General features: G+C 48.9%; 1 protein-coding gene across 3 annotated transcripts in view; it reads left to right on the top strand.

The window, feature by feature from the left end:
- Positions 1-19,651, top strand: part of LOC136014752 (polypeptide N-acetylgalactosaminyltransferase 14-like) — a 134,339-nt gene that overhangs the window by 73,128 nt on the left and 41,560 nt on the right. For all 3 annotated transcript variants that reach the window (XM_065679732.1, XM_065679735.1, XM_065679733.1), the window contains one exon: positions 2,821-2,990. In XM_065679732.1, coding sequence (XP_065535804.1) covers positions 2,821-2,990 — 170 coding nt within the window. The remainder of the gene's footprint in view (positions 1-2,820; positions 2,991-19,651) is intronic.

Below are 19,651 nucleotides of genomic sequence, written 5' to 3'. Positions count from 1 at the left end.
GACTGAAGGGGATTCCTCCTTACACTTTAACTGGCATTCCCTGTCCCTAGTCAGGCACCAAGGAGCAGGGGAGTCCCTGTGTGCAGATCGGGGATGTCTTCTGCCTCCCACCACTTGCGTAAGTGGGGAGCTCTTCATCTGAGGACAATGCCTCACTTTCTCTGTTTTGTGCAGAGAGGTTGGGGTGTGTGTGTGAGCATCCTGCTCTGATTTCAGTTAGCCTTGTAGGGAAGTTTGCATTGTAAAGCTGGAGAACACCTAGAAGATTTAGGAGATGTGGATTGGAAGCAGATGGCCAAAGCCAGATACCTACTTCTGGCTGAGAAACTTAACCCGGTCCCTGAGCTTGTTTTGTGGCCAGATAATGGTTAAAATAACCCTTTAATCTCCAGTCTCTCAGGAGCATCTATTTGCTCTTGATCTCAGATATGTATTTAGCTACCTGATATTTAGGAATCATCCTACTTACAGCTTTCCTCAACCCAAAAGGGAGAGCCTGAGTGAATCGAGGTGGGCTGATGTCTTTCAGGTAGAGATTTTATGGGGCTATTAGTTATTCACTGCAGTGTGAACCAAGAATGCAACCCTTGGACGCAAAGTATATCCGGGACAGGATGAGAAACAAATGCCGTGGGATGAGCCACTGGTAAATTCCATGTATCCATTTACCACTGGGACCCCCCACTAAGAGGATGGTAATGGGATTAGATGGATGCTGGGGAAAAGTTGTCCCAGCCCTTTAGGTATGTGGCAGGACTCTCTAGTGGACCAATCCCATGCTCCTGCTGGCCTGACCAGAGCCTTGCTGCCCTTATAGCATGTGCAGAAGCTCCACTTTCCCTGATGCCATGGCTGCCCATGGGAATCTGCCAGCTGTCAGACACTTGCCTGGATCTGGCTGATCCAAGGCCATTGGGTTTAACTGATTTAAGAAAACATAAAACATATACACACATCCAACACCTCAGAGTGCCGTGTGGCCACTTTAAAAAGCCGTTTATCTCCTTACTAAGTTTGGTAGAACCAACTTTTCTTCACAGCATTAAAATTAAGGGACTGCAGCTCCGTGGCGGTTGTTCTAACAGCACCCGGCCTCCCGGGGTCATCCTGAAGACTTACCAATGTCAGGCTGCCGGTGTCTGGGTGATGCAATCGGCTCACTTTCCCCTCCTCTTTTACTGCCGCAGTAAATCTCCTTTTGCAAGATGCCTTAGAAAAAGCATAAAGAATATTTATCACCCTGTGTACGTCGGTCCTCCCGAAAGCCCGCAGGCAGGTTACATCCATCCTCCTCATAAACCTCCCGTAGTGACCTTACTGGTTTCATAACTTTCTCCCAGCCTTGAACAACTTTCTCCCAGTCCATAGAATCATAGAACAGTTTGGGTTGGAAAGGACCTTAAGATCATCAAGTTCCAGCCCCCTGCCATGGGCAGGTACACCTCACTCTAGTCCAAGATAGCTTTCTCCTAGTATGGATGGTGGCTTGGGGGTTTCTTCTTATCTTCCTGCAGTGGGGTTAAGTGCTGGAGTTGCTCCTGAGAAGACCATGGGGTCACACTGGGGGAGGATGTATACAACCCTGTATCTGTAAACCTTGGCATCCCTGGGCTCTGTTGGATATTTGGGGGTGCTTGTGTTGCTGTGACCCAGGGCAGTGTGGGGCATCATCTGGCTGGAGGTGCCTGGCTTGGTCCTGCTGTGATTCACTTGCAGGAGCTGGTGCTCCCTCCTCCCCTCCCTGTGACTAGAGAAAATGCACTGCCAGATGCAAGTAAAATCAATTACAGGATAAAAATCACCCATTTCAAAAGCTTCATTTTGCGATATTAGCAGGGAAAATCAGTTTTGAGATGGTGTGAATTGAAGGGGGGGGTAAAGGAAGAAAAGAAGAAAAGATCAATTATTGGATAAGATCACAATTTTCTTTAGGGCTGAGATGTCTGTAGATGTTTGCATCTCTCTGTGTTACAGGTAGGCTGAGATCAAAGAGGTTGTGCTGCTGTAACGATGAGATTTTATCAGTGCTGCATTGTGCTCGCTGGCTGCCAAGGAATGCTTAAACCCCCTGACAGCATCATGCTGCTGAGGGATGCTTAAACCTCCTGATGGCACCAAGCTGCCAAGGGAAGCCTAAACCCTCTGATGGCTGTCGGAGCTGTCGAGTAACTCCAAATACAGCTCCTCCATCCTTTTTGAGGTGGGGGACCACAGGGGCACAAGGTTGCCTGCCCTTCTTCCTGCAGTAGGGCTGAAGTCCTCAGTGAGAGACCTGTTGTAGCAAAGATAGACCAAAATTGGGCTGGGAGGATGACGGCCCCCTCATTTCAGGGTCCTGTTGCTTGAGTGAGCCCTAGGGCAGGGTATGGATGTGGAAACACGGGATTGTGCTTGACAAAACTGCTTCTGTCCTGCCTGAAGGGTTACTGCTCATTCCTGCCTGAAGGGTTACAGGGGCGATGGGGGTGTAAAATACCTTTGTTTTGTGGCTGGAGGAAGATCAAAACCCTAACAAGACCTTTGTGCTTTATATTTCTTGAGCCTGTGCTGTCTCTCTGGATCCACCAGGGACCCGAATCTGGTTTCCAATTAGTCATTTTAAATTCAAATCGGCAGGCTCTCTTTGACGTGCTGTTTCAAGACCTAAGGAAAAATCAAACCCTGAAGACCTAATGAAGCTCCTTGTTAGCCTGCTGTTGTGATGCCTACCTCTGCTGCAGGGCTGACTGACCTCCGGTGGGGCTTGGGAGGACCTCTGGAGCGGGGTCAAGTGTCCTCTGGTCTCTTCTCTCTCTAATGGGGCTGACTTTGTGCGTGCAGGGCTCGGACGTGGACTGGGACGACCTTTGGGATCAGTTTGAAGAGCGGAGGTACCTGAGCGCCCGGAGGTGGAAGGGCGGCGAGGACCCGTACCGGCTCCATGCCTTTAACCAGCGGGAGAGCGAGAGGATCCCCAGTGACCGTGCTGTCCGCGACACCCGTCATCACAGGTTCTGCCTCCCCCTGGTTTCTCCTGATCTTCCTCATTAAACTCTATTACATGGGTGCATAGACTCATTCCCCCTCAGGGACGTGGTTTTAGGATGCTAGGTGGGCACTTCACTCATGCCCCGTGGGTGCACTTGCACTGGTTTTGCCTGGGTTGTATTTTTAGGATTGAATCTTTCACTTTGCTTGAATTCTTGGCATGTCTGGAAGCCCTAAACCTGTTCATTAAAACCTGTATAAATTATTCCAGGACCACAGGAAAAGAAAGGAGAAGCTTTCTATTTTTTTGTTCCTTCAGAAAAGTAATGGGTACGTGAGAATGCATCTCTACAATAGGCAAAGTCTTAACTGTTGCTGTGCACTCTTGCTCTGCAGATGAGGCAGTGGTACAGTGCAAGGGAGATAAAATAACTGTTGAGAACTTATTTTGCTCAGCAGAGAGAGGAGCTAATGTAAGAACTAAGGGATTATTGCTAATTGAGGGGGAGAGGAAGGTAAGAACTTGTTAGGTTACTAGCCACTAGCGCCATCAGAGTCAAAAATATCCTTTGGAGCCCAAAGGACCTCTTGCAAGAGGCCAAAAAGGAAGAGCTGCCCTTTGCAGCTGCAGGCTGTTGATGGTTGGTGGGGTTAATTGTTGATCTGCTGGATAGAGTGATGCTGGTGTAGAAAATACTCCCAAGGTTCCCTTGATGCAGTTTTCCTCCTTGTCCTCTGAGGGGACAGCATACGCCTGGCCCCCATTGGTGATCCCCAGCCCACAGCTGGTGCTTCCCAAGGAGCTGTGCCTGGCATTACATCCCAGCCTCCTGGCAGCAGGCGTCCTCACTTGCCTGCTCCTGGACGTCCTTTTCGGGGACATACCGCTCTGGTGGGAGCTCTGTCCTAGACCCAGCCACAGCATCTTGCTCCCAGGTCAGAGCAACTCAGCTCCCAGCATCTGATCCAGCTCTGCATTTCCCCTATTCCGGTCCAAAAGCAGCACTCAGGCTGAAGTGCTGAAGCAGCACCAGATCTCCATTCCTATAGCAAGCCTTGTGCTTATTTATTTATTTATTTATTCTTTTAGCTCCTCTTCGTAGTAAGGACCAGATGCTCCTTTCTCCAGAGAGGAGCTGTCAGCCCTGATGGACGCCAGTTATAGCTGAGCACAGAGCGAGTGTGCTATTCCTGGAGAGAATTAATGCCAGGGATATTAACCACCTGCCCTATTAAAAGGGAAGATCAACTCATCTGCCCCCTCACTGTATCCCTGCTGTGTGGTGGCAGCAACCTTGTTCCTGGGCGGGCGGATGCGGCACGGAGTGCTCCTGCAAGAGAAAAGTTCTCATTAAGGAGGAAGCAAGGGCACAGCATGAGGGAGGGGCTGGAGCTAATTGCATTTGCTTCCAATTTCCTTAACCCGGTAATTGGATTCTGATTTATTGAATATGTCTGAAGAACGCTGCGGATGGCGCACCATTAACCGAGCATTAGAGTGGCCACAGAAGAAACGGGGCTGTTGGGAGATATGGGGGAGGCAGGCGCTGATGGGGAGGATGGAGCAGGGAGAAGGGTCTGAGCATAGTGGTCAATGGGGAGAGGAAGGTGCAGAGCTAAGCCCTCTCTGGAAAGCTGATGCTTGCTCAGGGCAGAGGTGTCCCAGGAGGTGCCACAAGTGATGCTCAGTCGTTACTGTGCAACCTGGGAGCTGGATGGGAGAGCATGGATGAGCACGGCCCGCTTGTTGCCAATGGCAGTGCAAGAACATGTAAAGGCAGTCCAGAACGGGGCTAACTGGGAGAGGTCCCTCCTGTGAAGGGGAGAGCAGAGTACAGTGGACCAGGCTAATAGGAGAGATGGGAAGCCCTCAGAGCTGCGTGACCTGCTGGAGGCTGTACTTAGAGACTTGGGTTCAATGGCAAACCTGGCTCGGTCTGCTTTGTGTGAGCCAGACTGGACGTGCTCAAGCTTGACTGAGGTGGAACACATAGAGTGGGACCTCAGTTCTGCTCCAGCTGACCTTGGGGTACATCCTAGCACAGACCCCACACCAAGGGGCACCACCATGCTGGGGGGCTCATGCCCAGCTCACATGAGGGGTCAGGAGACTTTGGAGAGGGTCTCACCTAGCTCTTCAGTTCATCACTATGGGCAAGCAGGTTCTCCTCAGCCTCCCAGCCAGATGTTGTTGCCCAAAGCAGCTTGCTCCGCAACCAGGTTTTCAGCATGTTTGTTCTCCGTTTATTCTCTCTTCTGTATGACAAGTAGCAGCATCAAGACTCACAGACCTGCAGACCATAGTAATGCCCTGAGACCAGCACCTCATAATCATGATCCAGGGTCTGGGACATGGGAATGCTGCTCCTTACAGCTTCTCTGTGGGATGTTTTTCACCAGGACGGTTGCAGAAGATTTCATGGAGTTTTCTTTGCTAATCCAGCCGAGCATCTGGACTTGCCAAACAGATCTGAATATACAAAATCTGGCAAGGGCTGAGCAGCAAGCTCCTTGCCAGAAGGCCTCGGAGAGGGCAAATACTTTCGGCAGGGTGGGATGTGGCACTGACAGCCAGTTGCTTAGCAATATTTGCTGGATTGATTTTGTTTTTAGATCGCAGCCAGTGGAATAGTTTCAGATGGAGAAGAATTGCAGTGCTCTAAGGAATCTGAGCTGGAGAAGCCGTGGGGGCTCTCTTTGCCTGCCTCTGGCCAGCACAGGGCTGCAAGCTTGTGCTTGGTTTGTGGGTGGTTTCAGCCAGGGAAGTGTCATGGCTTCTGCTGACTACATCTTGTTCCTTGTCCTGGGAGACCTCACAGCTGCAGCGTTGCTCCTGGTGACCTGCCTGTATTGCACTGCCATTAATGATGTTCCTGGTCGCATGTTGACTAAGCCCTTGGACCATTCAAAGGGATGTCGGTTCTCCTTGTATGGTTCTGTGATGGAATATCTCATCCCCACCAAAAGTCAGAGGTTACAAATTCCCTTGACTACACAGCAGGCCAGACCCAGATCTAGGTGACACATCCACATCACATGCCGCCAGCTGATGCTGCTGGAGTGGATGGCTAGTCCCTCTCCTTCATGGTAGCCACATGCCATTGGGATTACCTCATCTCCACATCCCACCTTCTGCTACTCCCACCGACAAACCACAGGACCAAAGCAGCAGGAGTAAGTCAGTGCCAGGCATGCTCACAGCGGGACAGGAGCTGAGGTTTCCAGTACTGCTCAGCAGCTTGGAAAGCCGACAGGGAGGATGCGTCACCTCCAGCCAGGAGGTTTTGTCATGATGGCTCCTGGGCTTTTTCCATCTGTGGCAGACAGCTCCCAGGGAGCTCCCGTGTTTGCCATCAGTTGCTCCATATGCTGCCTAGGCTGACCTCCACCTCCCAAATGGGTATAATAGATGTGCAGATGCTGTTGTGGCTGCCAGGTTAGGCTGGGACTGTGAGTTACAACCAGCACCAACCTGAGCCGGGGTTTGTGCTCACTGACGGAGTGAAGCAGAGAGGCGGAATCAGGGACAAGGAGAGCAGATGAGAGGATAGTTGCTGAAGGAGAGGTAAGAGCCGTCAGCAGACCTCTCTAGCTATTGCAAATCACGTCAGCCAGCCTCAAGCACCCCCGCTGCCTGTTTTCCTCTATTCATCTTGCTTTTTTTCTCTGCAGCACCGACGAGAGTTTAGTAGTGCTGTCTCAAGAGCTAGTGGAGCAGCAAGGCCAGGGATGGAGCCCTCTCAAATTCTGGCATAAGGCATTAAACCTCTGAATTTCTGAAGCTGCCTCCTTCCCCAAGTCCCAGGTGCTTTGCAAGAGGCTCTACCTGCCCAGTTAAACTTGTATTTTACAGCTGCTTGGGGGGTATGTATCTAAAAGAGAGAAAGCAGCTGCTAAAATCCAATTACGATTGAAATGCAAGGCTGGCAGGGATACTGGCAGGTATGAATATCAGACGTTGCACTGTCTGCTGAAGATGAGCATCCTGGCAACCCAGGACCTGGATCACACTATCTTGTGCCCTCTAGAAAAGCTCTGCCCTTATATTCTGTCCTGTTCCCTTTGTGGGGAACATCGCATGCTGTAAGATTTCTTCTTGTTTCTTCACTTAAACCCGCATGCAGTGCCAGCTGTAGAGTGTCTGTTGTAGAGGAGAGCTGTCCAGGGCTAGTTGCTCTGCTCATAGGACGTGTTCATGGAGGGATGGGAAGACGTGATGCTTGCGATGTTTCCCTAGGGCAGAGAGCTGCTGTCTTGCATTCTCAAGGTCCATATGTGTCAGGATTTCAGTCCTGGAGCAGAACCACTACAGTGTTATTTTGACCCATTAATTGCAGTGTGCATCCCAAGGATGAAGAGTCTGCACCTTCAGCTTTACGTTGGAGCACCTTTAGTTGGGGTGGTCAAAAATACCTGATTGTGCAGTGCATGGGGATGACTGGGAGGAACCTCTGCCAGGTGTGGTACCTGTGTACGGCCACAGGCACGTGGGGCTGACTGCTTACCTCTGTCCCTATGCACCTTCCCCGTGTCCCATGCAAACGCGTTTGGTGTGCAGCAAGTGAAAGCATGTGTAGTCAGCCATGTGCAGATTGCTTGAGGGCAGCTGTATTGCAGGCAGGTTTTGAAGTGGCTCCATTTTTGGCTGAGTTGATGATTGCATCCCAGGAGTGGCAAACAGTCAAGTGCACTGAGGATATTGTAATATCTTCTTGGAAGTGAAGATTTGAAGAGGAGAAAAGTAGATTTTGACAGCATTGCCTTTGGCTTAGCATGTTTATGATCCCCTTGGACTTTTCTCATTGCCTTGTTTTCCTTCAACTTCCTTGCCCACTAGACCAAAACCACTTTGAGATGAATTGAGGTGAACACTGGGTCTCAGCAGCTAAAAATGCATTTTGTACCCCACATAGGGATTTAGTCATCTTATCTTTCTTGGCTGGTTTCTTGAGTCCCCAAAGGAGGAACTAAATGTCTGAGGGCATGTGGAAAAGCCCATCTTATTGCACAGACAGGACAGAGGTGGGGATCTGCTCTGCCATCCGTGGCAAAAGCAAGTAGGTACCTAGTGCAGGTGGCCAAACACACTTTGAATTTGAAGGAAGGTTTGCAGGGACGTTACCCAGATGGACCAAATCTAGAGGTTTTCCCGGTTTACAGTTGACTTTTCATTTGCTGCCTCCATCCGTTTCTCACTGTGGTGTCTGGATTGCAGCTGAGCTAATCCAGTTCCTTGCATAATGCAGCCTAAGTCCTGAGGGATTCTGTTATTTTTACAATTTGCTTATTCAGGCCGTGTCTTGTGAGTTGCTGACTTGTAGATCAGGGCAAGAAGTGGTGCAGATACGGGTGTGTGTGTACACGGAATCCCTGTGCCTGGTGCTGCTGGGTGCATCTGCTTGGGATGGAGGGGTGGTGGGACAGCAGGGAGCAGGGCATGTCTGAGCAGAGCTGTCTCGAGTGCAGTGGGGTGGACCTCTTTCCATGAGGATGGATGGAGTGATACAGTCTAAGATGTGAGGGAGGGAGCCAAGTGAGGAGGATGGGGGAGAGAGAATGTTCAAATGCTCCCACATCTTTGATCTCAGCATTAGTGAAAGCTGGAGATGTCCTCATGCACCCACATCTGCGTGCTGCTGGCTTTGCTCTGTCCTGCACCTTCCTGTGTGGGCTGGGTCTCCCTTGTGAGTGCTCACCCATAAGAAGTGCATAATGCCCTGCAGCGAGCAGACTGGCAGCACCTTGCAAGGGCTGGAGGTGGCCGGATGCAATGGGCTACGGGTCTCTTCTTGCTTTTGGGGTTTGTTATTAGCTGCTGCGTGACTGCCAGCAATACCCCAAAGGGTTTTTCTGTCCCTTGATCTGTTACTCCAGCTGTTACCACTGTTCTCTGGGCAGAGCCAGGGCATTTGTGATCTCATTACAAAATGCGACTTGTCACATTTGGGCAAAGTCCTGCATGTGTGAAGGCTGTCCCTGGCTCTCTTGCCTGCAGAGCATATGCTGAGGCTGAATTAGCTGTGTAAGGGAAGATCTGGGATCCCCATGCTTTTGGTCTTGGTTTCCTTATTTCTAGTGACAGACTAGAGCACAGCATGACCCTGCAGCAGAGCAGTTAATGGTGGAAAACACATTTGAGATGGAAGTAGGAAATTAGGAAGTGGCATGATTGCTTTTGTCTCTTGGACACCAGACCCCAAGAGGTTAGCACTCTACATTGTGTTTTTCCGTCAGTTCCTTAGGCTGAGATCTCTGGATGAAGATATGAGAACTGTCCATCAAGTAGAGCAGAGGTTGTGCGTCATGGGGATAAGCTAGGACTGCCTGTATTGGCCAAGGTTTTGTTTCTGCCTTTGATTAGCTGGCTTTTGTGGCCTGTGGGACTTTCACAGGCTGGGCAATGTTTTAAGAGAGAGAATTGCTCATGCCTCTGCTGTGCAACCTGGTAACCCTTTGACAATGACAGAAAGAGCTAGCGCAGTTTGGTGATGTGAGAGAAAATACCTTATGTTCTGTATCTTCTATGGGTGCAGTTGGGCAGCTGAGAGTCAGTGAGAGACACAGCTTTGGGCAGCCAGCTTGCTCTCCGTGCTATTGACAGCCACTGATCAACCACTTAAGATCCAGACGTACCATCTATATAAAAGGGAGTTGCCATGTGATGCTGCAATTGATTTTACTTTCCTCGGGAACTTTCATTGTTATTTCTTCTCATCATAGTTATCCTGTTTCCAAGCTCTTCATTCCTCCAGGAATTCAGACCTTTGTTATGCAGGTTGGTTACAAGTACAGTCATTTTCCCTAGCTGGGAAAACTTGCTGTCTGCTAACAAAAGGCCTAGTATGCAGCTGCCCTTATCAAAACCCACTATATTGGTTGTGCTGGAGTTTATACCTGCTGTCACTCACAGTTTAGACTTCTGTGTTGCTGGAGAGCTGAAACTTTTGGATGAACTGAAGCATGAAGCCCAAAATACAAGTTAGAGGATGCAAACTGGGAAGGTCCCGTCTGGCCAAAGACGTAAGGGTGAGGTGCAGTTTGAGTAAGGATGTGCACTTACTACATACACACTAGTTATTTTGGCCTCCCAGCCCCTGTCAAGCAGCTGTACCAGCACCTCATGGTTCTGATGGCCAGTTTGCTGCCCATTGCTGCTGGGCCAGCACTGGCTTTTGTGTGCCTTTTGGTTAAACTTAACCCATCTGTGACTATAGGTGGGCCAAAATCTGAGTCTTTCACTCAAAAGAGCTCAGTTCTGCACTTTGTAGATTCAGCCTGTCTGGAGTGCTCGCCACACAGAGGCATTTTGTACTCATCTTCTGGATGAATTTGAAACTCCAAGGAGGTTTAAGCAACAGGTATGTGATCAAAACCCAAAGAGACTGTTTTCAGGTAGCACAGAGAACAGGGAGTATTGAGATCTGCAGCTGTTGGCAGCTAAGCAAGGAAAGCAAGACAGCTATTAATCAAAACCAGGCACTTCATAGAATCAGAGAATAATTCAAGTTGGAAGGGACCACAGGAGGTCTCTGCTCCAGCTTCCTGCTTGAAACCGGGTCAGCTCTGAAATCAGCCCAGGTTTCTCTCATTGCAGAAACCACTGAGCCCTCGGGGGCTCCTGTCTCTCCGGCTTGGCCCAGCGTTTTGTAAGAGCTGACATAATTTACAAACCTTGATTGCAGCGCACGTAGGTCACAGCTCTTCTCCCCCAGCTGCCTGTGTTTGTGTAACAGGCTTTGAAGTTGCTTGAGTCTTGCATTACCCATCTCTCCTGTCTTGCAGACACTATGGGTCTAATTGCTCATTCACTCATAAAGAGCGCATCTAAATGAGAGCAGGGGTTAGTGCACATTGAAGCATGCTTGCCAAAGCCTCGCAATCCTACTGCCTGCCGTCTTTTCCAGGACTGGTCAATTATGCCAGTAGCAGGTCTGTGTATTGCTGTGTTGTTGCCCTGATGGATGACTGCTGAGATGACTGAAGACCTTCACCCATGTGTGTCACAAGCAAGGATCTGTGCTGCTGCTTGGGTGATGCTGATATGTTTGGTGACCTCAGGTCACAGGGTGATGGCCAGACTGTCACACCAACATCCACTTGTCCTGAAGAGCCTGTACTTCACTCCTCGGATGTGACAGATCTTCTGCCACAGTCCTTGTTGGCTCTGCAGTTGCTTGTCCTGGGATTTAGCGTGATCCCTGGGCCTCCCTGGGGAGGAGAGAGACTTCCAAGTGTCGAGATCCCAACCCAACCCTGGATTTTGCTCTGATGTCTGAGACAGCCTGTGATGCTGCTCTGCCCTCCAAGCCCTGCTTAATCACTCCCTGGAGCTGGTGGCCGTGGGTTCAGTCAGTCAACATCGCCTCCTTTACGGAGACAGAGGGTGATTGTTACCACCAGGGTAACTGCATCAAGGTCAAAGGACTCCCACACTGTTGGTTTTGGAGGTCCTATATCTTCCTTGCCCTGACACCAGAGTGGCTCTGCTCAGCTTTTTACTCAGCTGATCCTGGGTTGCCCTGGAATCACAGGTTCTGGATCCTCGTGGTCACCGAGGGGACAGGATCTGAAGTGCTGTGAGTCACTGCAGTTTTGTATCTTGAGCGGCTGTGCAGAGAAAAGGCAGTGTGAGGGGGTTTCGTTAAAAGCGGTACTGGGAAGTGATGCTGGGGCAAGGGGAGATGGGTGTTTCTTCAGGAGCAGGGCTGGTTGTGTGGATGCTGTAGGGAATGGCAAATGTGACAGTGCTTGCTCTGCAGCAGTGGATTTTCAATGCTATTTCCCCCCTGAGTGAGGAGGGTGAAGGCAACTCTTGGGAAGGAGCTGAGGACTGAGCTAGACCTCATGAGAAGCTGATGGAAATGTACAGGCGGGTGTTTTGAATGCAGGAGGATGTGTCAGTTAAGTGGCTGTATTACTCATTTCTTTCCTGAAGGGCAAAGGCAGTTGTATCTGAAAGAGCTGTATGAGGAGTGTGAGTTATGGCACCTGTCTGCACAGCGAGCAGAAACCATTCCTGAGATGTGCTCTTGGCTTAAAGGTGTCTGCAGGGCAAAGAGGATTGGCAGTGTGGGTACCTGAGGAGTTCATCGGACCTCGGTGTCTTGGAGCCTGGCTCCTGGTGACTCTGGACTGTTCCAACAAACAACATGGTATAATATTAAATGTCCTGCTGCTGTGATTAATTTCTCCAAGTTGTTCCTTGTCCCAGCTCCACAGTGTCTCTTCCTAGTGGGTAGGGAGAGCATCTGCATGGGACAGGCATCCTCCCAGCAAGAGTCCCAGGAGCTCAGTCAGGAGCAGACATGGCTTCTGTCTTGTCCCTTCCTTGGAGAACACCTTTATTTGGTTTGGACTAACGGTTTTCTTGCCAAAAATTGCTGTTTCAGAGAGAAAAAAAAAGCTGAAAATGCTTCCACACTCACCTCTTCTTCTCTCCCCCCCCCCCCCCCCGTTAGGTTTCCTTCACTAAGTTATTTCGGTTTTGTTTCACCATGAGACAGTTTTGATTTCATTTTGGAAATTCCCCATCCAACTGTATATTGCATTTCTCCAAGAAAAATGCATGCACAAAATAGTTTTGGGTCAGTCTTAAATGACCCTTTCCTTGCCCTTTTCCAATCCCTCCATTTGCATTCCAGGCTTATTCTTGTGGAGTGTTGTGCATTGTACCCCATGATAGGACTGCTGTGCAAGCACTGTGGACTTCTGTGCAGTCCCTATGGGAATTTGCTTCAGCAGTTGGTTACCCTCATGAGAACAGGTTTGTGGTTGGGATGGAAGAGTTAGGAGAGCCCTTGGGATTTCCCTCTTGTGTAGACTAGGGCAGTGGTGCAACAAGGGAAGAGAACACCTCAGAGCTGGCACTAGCAGCAGTGCCTGGGGAGAAGAAGGGACTTGGACTAGTGCTCTGGTGCCAGAGCTGTGAAGCTCTTGGCTGAGTTACAGCGCCTTGGTTTAAAGCATCCCCTGTACTTGAGGACATTAGGACAAGCAGAACAGGCACAGGCTCTGGAGCAGGGCTTTGCCTCCATTAATATTCTACAGGAGGTTAGTGTTGAGAAGTAACTGCTGGTTAGATGTACTGCTAGCCCAGAGTTGAGATGCTGTCTCTTCATCAGTACCACGTGTCTCTCTCCAGCCTCCAGTCTCTTGCTCAGTCCCTTGGGAAAGAGCAGAGCTAGTACTGCCAGGGCTAATTATTCCTCAAGACAGAAGACATGCGATAAAATATTAACCTTTTTCAAAACCAGAGCCCCAGTTAATTAGCTTCACTTTTGCGACACATTCACCCGGAGATAAAAGCTGGTTCCCCAGATATCTGTCTGTGGCACGGTGATCTTTTTGCATGTCCCTGTCATGATGGGCAACAGGGAGGAGGGAGGGCTGGGAATTTAATACCAAACAGTGACCTGCCAGTTTCCGTGCCCTGAGGACAAGCCACTCCATCTCAAGGTGAGCAATGGCTGGGTACCGTCACAGCTGCTCTTGTTTGAAAGGCTGAAGACAGAAACACCCTGGGTTACATCCCTGTTGTTAGTGCCATGTCTCTGGACCCTGCATGTGGGGTCTGCGCAGGCAAACCGGGCTCAGCAGAGCTGTATGAGTGGCTGTGTTTTGGTTCTTTGATTATTTAAGAAAAAGAAAAAGCCAGGAGATGTCAACTTCAGGATAAAGCAAAGCTTTCAGTGAATCTAAAAGTTGAAATACAGAAAAAATGAAGGCCAAAGGGATCTGTTATTCTCATCCTGAAAAGGAAAAAAAATCCTTTAGATATCAAATGTTTTTGCTGCTTGTAGTCATCTAGAGATGACAGGCTGTATTTAAAAGCAAGTGATTTTGAGTATCAGATGAAAAGTGCACATTGGGCTCCTCTGGAACAAACGATGTGCTGGAGTGGAAGTGATGCTGCGCCGTGCGTCAGCGGCTGCAGGAACCACTAGTGGGAGGATGTGGGAAGGCCATGGCAGTCACTGAGCTGGGGAGAGAGCTTGTTGCTGTTGGAGGGAGGGATGGGGGTCTCTGGTAGACCAGGATTGACCACAGTCCCGGCTGTGGCCCTCGAGGTGGGCAGACACTGGTCAATCCATGGAAACGTGGGGTCTTCTCTTTAAACTCCATATGCCTCCTTCCCCATAATGCACAGGGAAGATCCCGGGCTTTTTATAGGGAAGAGAAAGCCTTGCTTGTTTCAGTGTCCTTCATAGGGAGCAATGCCTTGCCCACCTCAACCATGATGGGGCCTGCTGATGATGCATGATGGACATCGCTTCATCACCAAGTGCTTTGGCATTCCCAGGGTGCCATTGATCACTCTCTGCTAGAGTCATCCTCTGCCTTTGACCACTGTAATGTATTGACCGCTTGTCTCATAGTTATTACATGCCATCGATTACTTTGATAACTTGCCCCAAGTAATTCTGATAGAATGAAGTTGTTTGTTTAACTTTTGTGCTTCTCTTGGTATTTCTATCGACCCAGTATATTTGTGTAGGCTGAATTCAAAGTCAAGCATTAGCAAGTGATGGAATTAATTTTCCAAGGCTTGCTACTATTGATAATTAAGGCTATGCCACTGTTTTTTACATCAAACTCTTGTTTGTTTTTTCAGCTACTCAGCACCTTAAAATCCTATTCCGCCAATTGTAGCAAAAGGAGGGTGATCACGGAAAATATTTCGGGGCCATTTGGGTGGATTTTTGCTATAAGAGCAGTAGATCCCTACATGCTTTAGTGTTTTTCAGCTATCACAGCGTGGGGTTGAGTTTGTGCTCCTCCAGTTATGACTAAGGAGGTGTTGTGGGGATGGGGCCTTTATCTGCTTTGATTTGCCATGTGGTGCCAGGAAGCTCTGGTCAGAAAGCATCCTCCCTACTGAATCTTTACATCCGTGGTTCTCACTCTGTAAGATACAGTTTTAGGTTGTCCTGGTTTCTAAAGACCTTTAATAAAGGATTGATGGCTTTCCAGGAAGGTGCAAGGTGCCAGATTTTGCTTTGACTTTCACCACGTGAAAACCTTTGCTGCCAGCTCTGGTTGCAGTGAAACTGGCATCAGAAATCTGGCCACATTTAAAAATTCTACTGAAAACAGGGAAAGTTCTTTTTTTATTATTATTATTTCTTATTGTTTTTTATTATTATTATTTCTTGTTGTCTTTTTATTTTTTACTCTTCTTGCCTCCTTTTTTCTTTTTGCCTCAGTTCTGAAGAAGTAAGGGGAGGGGGGGAGTCAAGAAGCAAGACAGACCCTGAGTCTGTGTTGAGAGCCCTAGAAGACTGAATTATTCATGAGCTGCTTTGAAAATCAAGACACACAATCTGGTTTAACTTGTTTTTAAATGCAGCCGTGCTATTCTCTCCTTCCTTTTTAGTAGGTTCATTTTTTTCCTCCCCTCCCCTTTTTCAAAGACAAAACTCCAGCGAATCTTTAATGAATTATAAATGCATCATCATGTCAGTTTTGAGGTTCGCAGGCAGCAGCACGTCAGGTTATTTTTGCTGTCTTGCTATTCCCCCTTTCTTCGAATTTAGCTGTTTGATTAATTTTTTAGATATCTATCTTGCAGGGAAAAGAAAGAAAGAGACTGAAAGAAGCAGTGAGTTAGAGGAAATACTAATTGTGCACTAGCCAAATATAGCACTGTTTCAATTTCCAGAAGCTTTCAGGCAAGCACTAGCTGTGACCGTCACATTTATGGTAGCACATTGACGATGGAAGGCTGAGAAGACTTCTTTCATGAGCAGCTGCATCTTCTACCCTTGGGAGGGCTTTTCTTTTTTGCCTATTTTCTGGTATTTTTGTGGTAGCATGTGCTGGGGAGGAGAGAGGTGGGGACTTGGACAGGTTCCTCTTGTGGCCTGATCTACAGCCAGAAATGGTTCAGTGCCCTGGCAGTGTTTTCCTCATGGTATTCCTTACAGTTTTATACAATTACATCTAGTTAAAGCCTGCTAAATAATTCCTTGTTAGCTCTGATGTTAACCACCACTGAGTATTTGTTGCAGATGTGCCTCCTTGCCCTCGCTTAAGCCCTTGCACACCCCCAGATCATCTGCTCAACAAGGGATTCCTCTTTTGATGGTCCCCATTCTCCCAGCCCCACCAGGCGCTGTGGCTATTGCATGCCACCCTCAGGGTTTTCCAGTCCCTTTTTGGGCATGCCAACCCAAGGCACACGCCAGACCAGCACAGAGGAATCCTGTTGATTTCTCAAGGGTAGTTTTTCACTTTTGGCAAGGCAAACCTGAGCTGGCATCCCCTGAAATCATGTGGCATCGCCTGCTGACATCTGACTCTTCATCCCTTCTTACTTCCCTTTCGTTATAGCTGCTTTCCGGAGTCCTCCACCTTCCAGCTGGTTTTTCAGCATCAGTTTGTTCTAGGCCTTTTGGTGTTTTGGTAGCACCTGCCTGCCTGTGGTCACAGCCAGCGGAGGTGGAACTGCAGGACCAGGATGGACTCAAAAGGGTCTATAGCTGGTGGCAATCTCTACAGCCACTGCTCTTCCTATCATGCTATAAAGGTCATGTATGTGCTCTGAGCTATGACATTCACATTCAGATTGTGATGTGTCCTGGTGGAGTGGTCAGCATTGAAGCTCTTGGTGTTACGGATGAAACCCCAGAGCTTTCTCAGTGGGTTTTTGTCCCAGCCCCAAGTGCAGGATGTGCAAGCAGCCTATTTGCTGCTAACATCCGTCCCCTGGCATGGCCCTGGGTGCCAGCCAGTGCATGTGGTGCATGGTGGTACTGGAGATGTTCAGCAAGGCAGACCATGGTCAGCCCTCTGTTTTGCAGCCTCATCCTGATTGAGGTGGGGCAAAGCATTCACAAAGAAGGAGGAGGAGATGCTGGCCACTAGGAAGCTTGGGAAGACAAAGTAGGATTTTGAAGGTCTCTGAGAGCTGAGTGACATGAGGTAACATGCAGGAAGGATGGCTTGAGGAAGAACTTGGCTGAGAAGAGCCGAGGGTGGTGATGGGAGGTGAATGTCATGAAGAAGACCACTGACCCCTCTTTGTGCTCTAGTCATGCAAATACTGAACCGTTGTATCCCATTTATACTGTTGTACGAGACTGATGCATTAACTGTAACACGAGCAGTGCTTCTTAGGTTTTCCATCCCTGGAGGGCATGAAGTAATGACTTTACGAAAGGTACTCTGCAGTCAGACAGAAGTCATTGGGCTTAATGCATGGATAACTGCAAAATGCTGGGATAAATGCCAGAGACTGTAACCCAGAGGTCAGGTGAGACAGTGCGCGGTGCTGTCCAGCAGTAAGCTCCATGAACGCATTAGTTTCCATACAAATTGGCACATACATTGCTCTACAGCTCTGAATTGCAACATGCCCAGGATCCCTATTTTTAGAGTATTTTCATGGAAGTCACGTGTAATTTTGCTTCAGCTCAAAGATAGCATGTAAGCACAATGGTTTCCCACTGGCTGGGGCCTATGTCACCCTGGGAGGTTGTCCTGAGAGGTATGACCAAGGTGTATACTGCATCTGCAGGCATGCAAAGCCCAGGCACAGTTGCTATCTGCTGGTGCAACGCAGCTGGAGCTCTTACAGAATGCCAGACTGGTTTGGGTTGGAAGGGACCTTAAAGCCCATCCGGTTCCAACCCCTGCCATGGGGAAGACACCTTCCACCAGACCAGGTTGCTCCAAGCCCCATCCAACCTGGCCTTGAACACTGCCAGGGATGGGGCAGCCACAGCTTCTCTGGGCACCCTGTGCCAGGGCCTCAGCACCCTCACAGGGAAGAATTTCTCCCTTATACCTAACCTAAATCTCTCCTGTTTAAGTTTGAACTTGATGGCAGGTCCCTGTCCTCTGAGCTGATGTGAGAGGGAGAGCCCCCTGAGCACACAGCATGCAGACCAACCCAAACACTCTTGGTTTAGATGTGTGGTGACAAGACTGCTCTCACACTTATTTCCACAAAGAAGGGAAGACCCAGGAGGTCGCTTAAAGATGCTGTATCTCTGTCTGATGAGGCTGGCTGTTCAAACTGAATATGCAGAGAGCGGGTTGGAAGTGGTGAGCTGTGTTGAGGGAGAGTTTGGACTTCATGGAGAACGTTAAAAATTCAAAGCAGAGCTGCTGGCAAGTGGTGGCTGTTGAAGCAGAGAAAAGGAATGAGCAGAAGCCTGGCAGGGGGAGTGGGATGAGGATAGTCATCTCTTGGAGGAAGTTAATGGGGTGATTGTGAGAAGTGGGTTTCAGGAGACATGGTGCAGCCCTATGGGCATGTGCTGGTGTCAAGGAGGAAACAGTCTGTATGAGCCCGGGGTGGACCAGGAGGTGCTGAGGAGCTGGGTCCATCTCTGTTCACACTGTTAGTCATTGCCATGGTGCTGTGTAGCAGTGCTTCCTTCCTTTGGTGAGGGGCACTTAACTCCTAGTTAAGACTGCCATTTTAAATGCAAAATGGATCGAAATCCCCTGGGAATGGGGGTGCATTGCCCCATGAGGAGGACCTATAGGGATGCGGGGATGGCTGTGTGCAGAGGCCACTCAGGGTGGGCTACACCCTTGCTGAACAGAAACACAAAGGCAACCCAAGAAAAGAGTGACAGACTTCGGAGGCCGCTGGAATGTCCAAAGGTTGGGACTTTGTGGGAGGGCTTTGTGATTCCTATGATGAGTGAAGGGCTCTGGCCACCTGCTCCCTGTCCCAGCAAATGGGTGTGCAGTAATTTATCCCTGAGGTCAGGATTACTGGGGACATGGAGATGAGATGAGCTGCTCCTTCCACCCTGGAGGTTCGGGATGGCACTTACCAAGGGTGATTCCAAAGGTGTCTGCATCCAGAATGCCCCCGATTCTGAAACGATTTCAAATTTGAATGGCAAATAACCTTAAAACAGAAAAGTGAAACTTCCCATCGGAGGGAAGTTTGACTTCTGGGTTTGCACGAGGACAGAATAATTGTCTCTCTGGCTGGATGCTCTCTCTGGAGCTTTAGGGCAGGCCAGCCAAGCTTCTGTCTTCTTCACCCTCTCCAGATGCTGTGAGCCAGCAGAGCAGTGGTCCTGCTAGCGCTTGCTGTACTAAGCTTGCTCCCCTGTCTTGCTGCAAGCTTTCCAAGCATGAAACTTGAAACGACTTTAGCCAGTGAGTTTCAACGCACTGCAAATGTGCAGTTATTCCTTTTTTTAACTTTTGGGGTTTTTTGAACAATCTAAAAAAACCCCAAACAACCATGATTTCATTGGTTTCCTGAAAATGCTGTGGGTGTTGTTTTTGTTGTTTTTCTTGTTGGCAATTGGGTGACCTATGAAATCCCATAACCGGCACAAAATGTTTATCCAGTGACAGCCTGAGGTAGCACAGGCAGCTCTTAGCGGGTTTATTTTCATTATTACAGCAATTTTAGGGCTGCATGCTGCAATTTTCACTTGCAGTGAGGTATTAAATTGAAATTACCCCAGATGTAATTGTCACACAAAATAATTCTGGACATGCTGGATTTAATGCTTTTCCAAGCTGTGGGTTTTATTACCCAAGCAAGTGCCAAAAAAACACTTGTAGTCAACAACTTAAGCTGAAATCTGCCTTCTGGGGAGCCAGGATGTTTAGCTGCAGTTACACTGGGAGAGGAAGGAAAAAAACACTCGGGGACCAACTGTAGGAAACTTTGGGATAGCTCCTGAAAGATGGGCCCAGGGATAAAATC

This window comes from Lathamus discolor, chromosome 5 (genome assembly GCF_037157495.1).
Source record: "Lathamus discolor isolate bLatDis1 chromosome 5, bLatDis1.hap1, whole genome shotgun sequence".
Taxonomy (NCBI): Eukaryota; Metazoa; Chordata; class Aves; order Psittaciformes; family Psittacidae; genus Lathamus; species Lathamus discolor.
The sequence above is the reverse complement of the archived record's forward strand: the minus strand, read 5'-3'. Positions and strand labels throughout refer to the sequence as shown.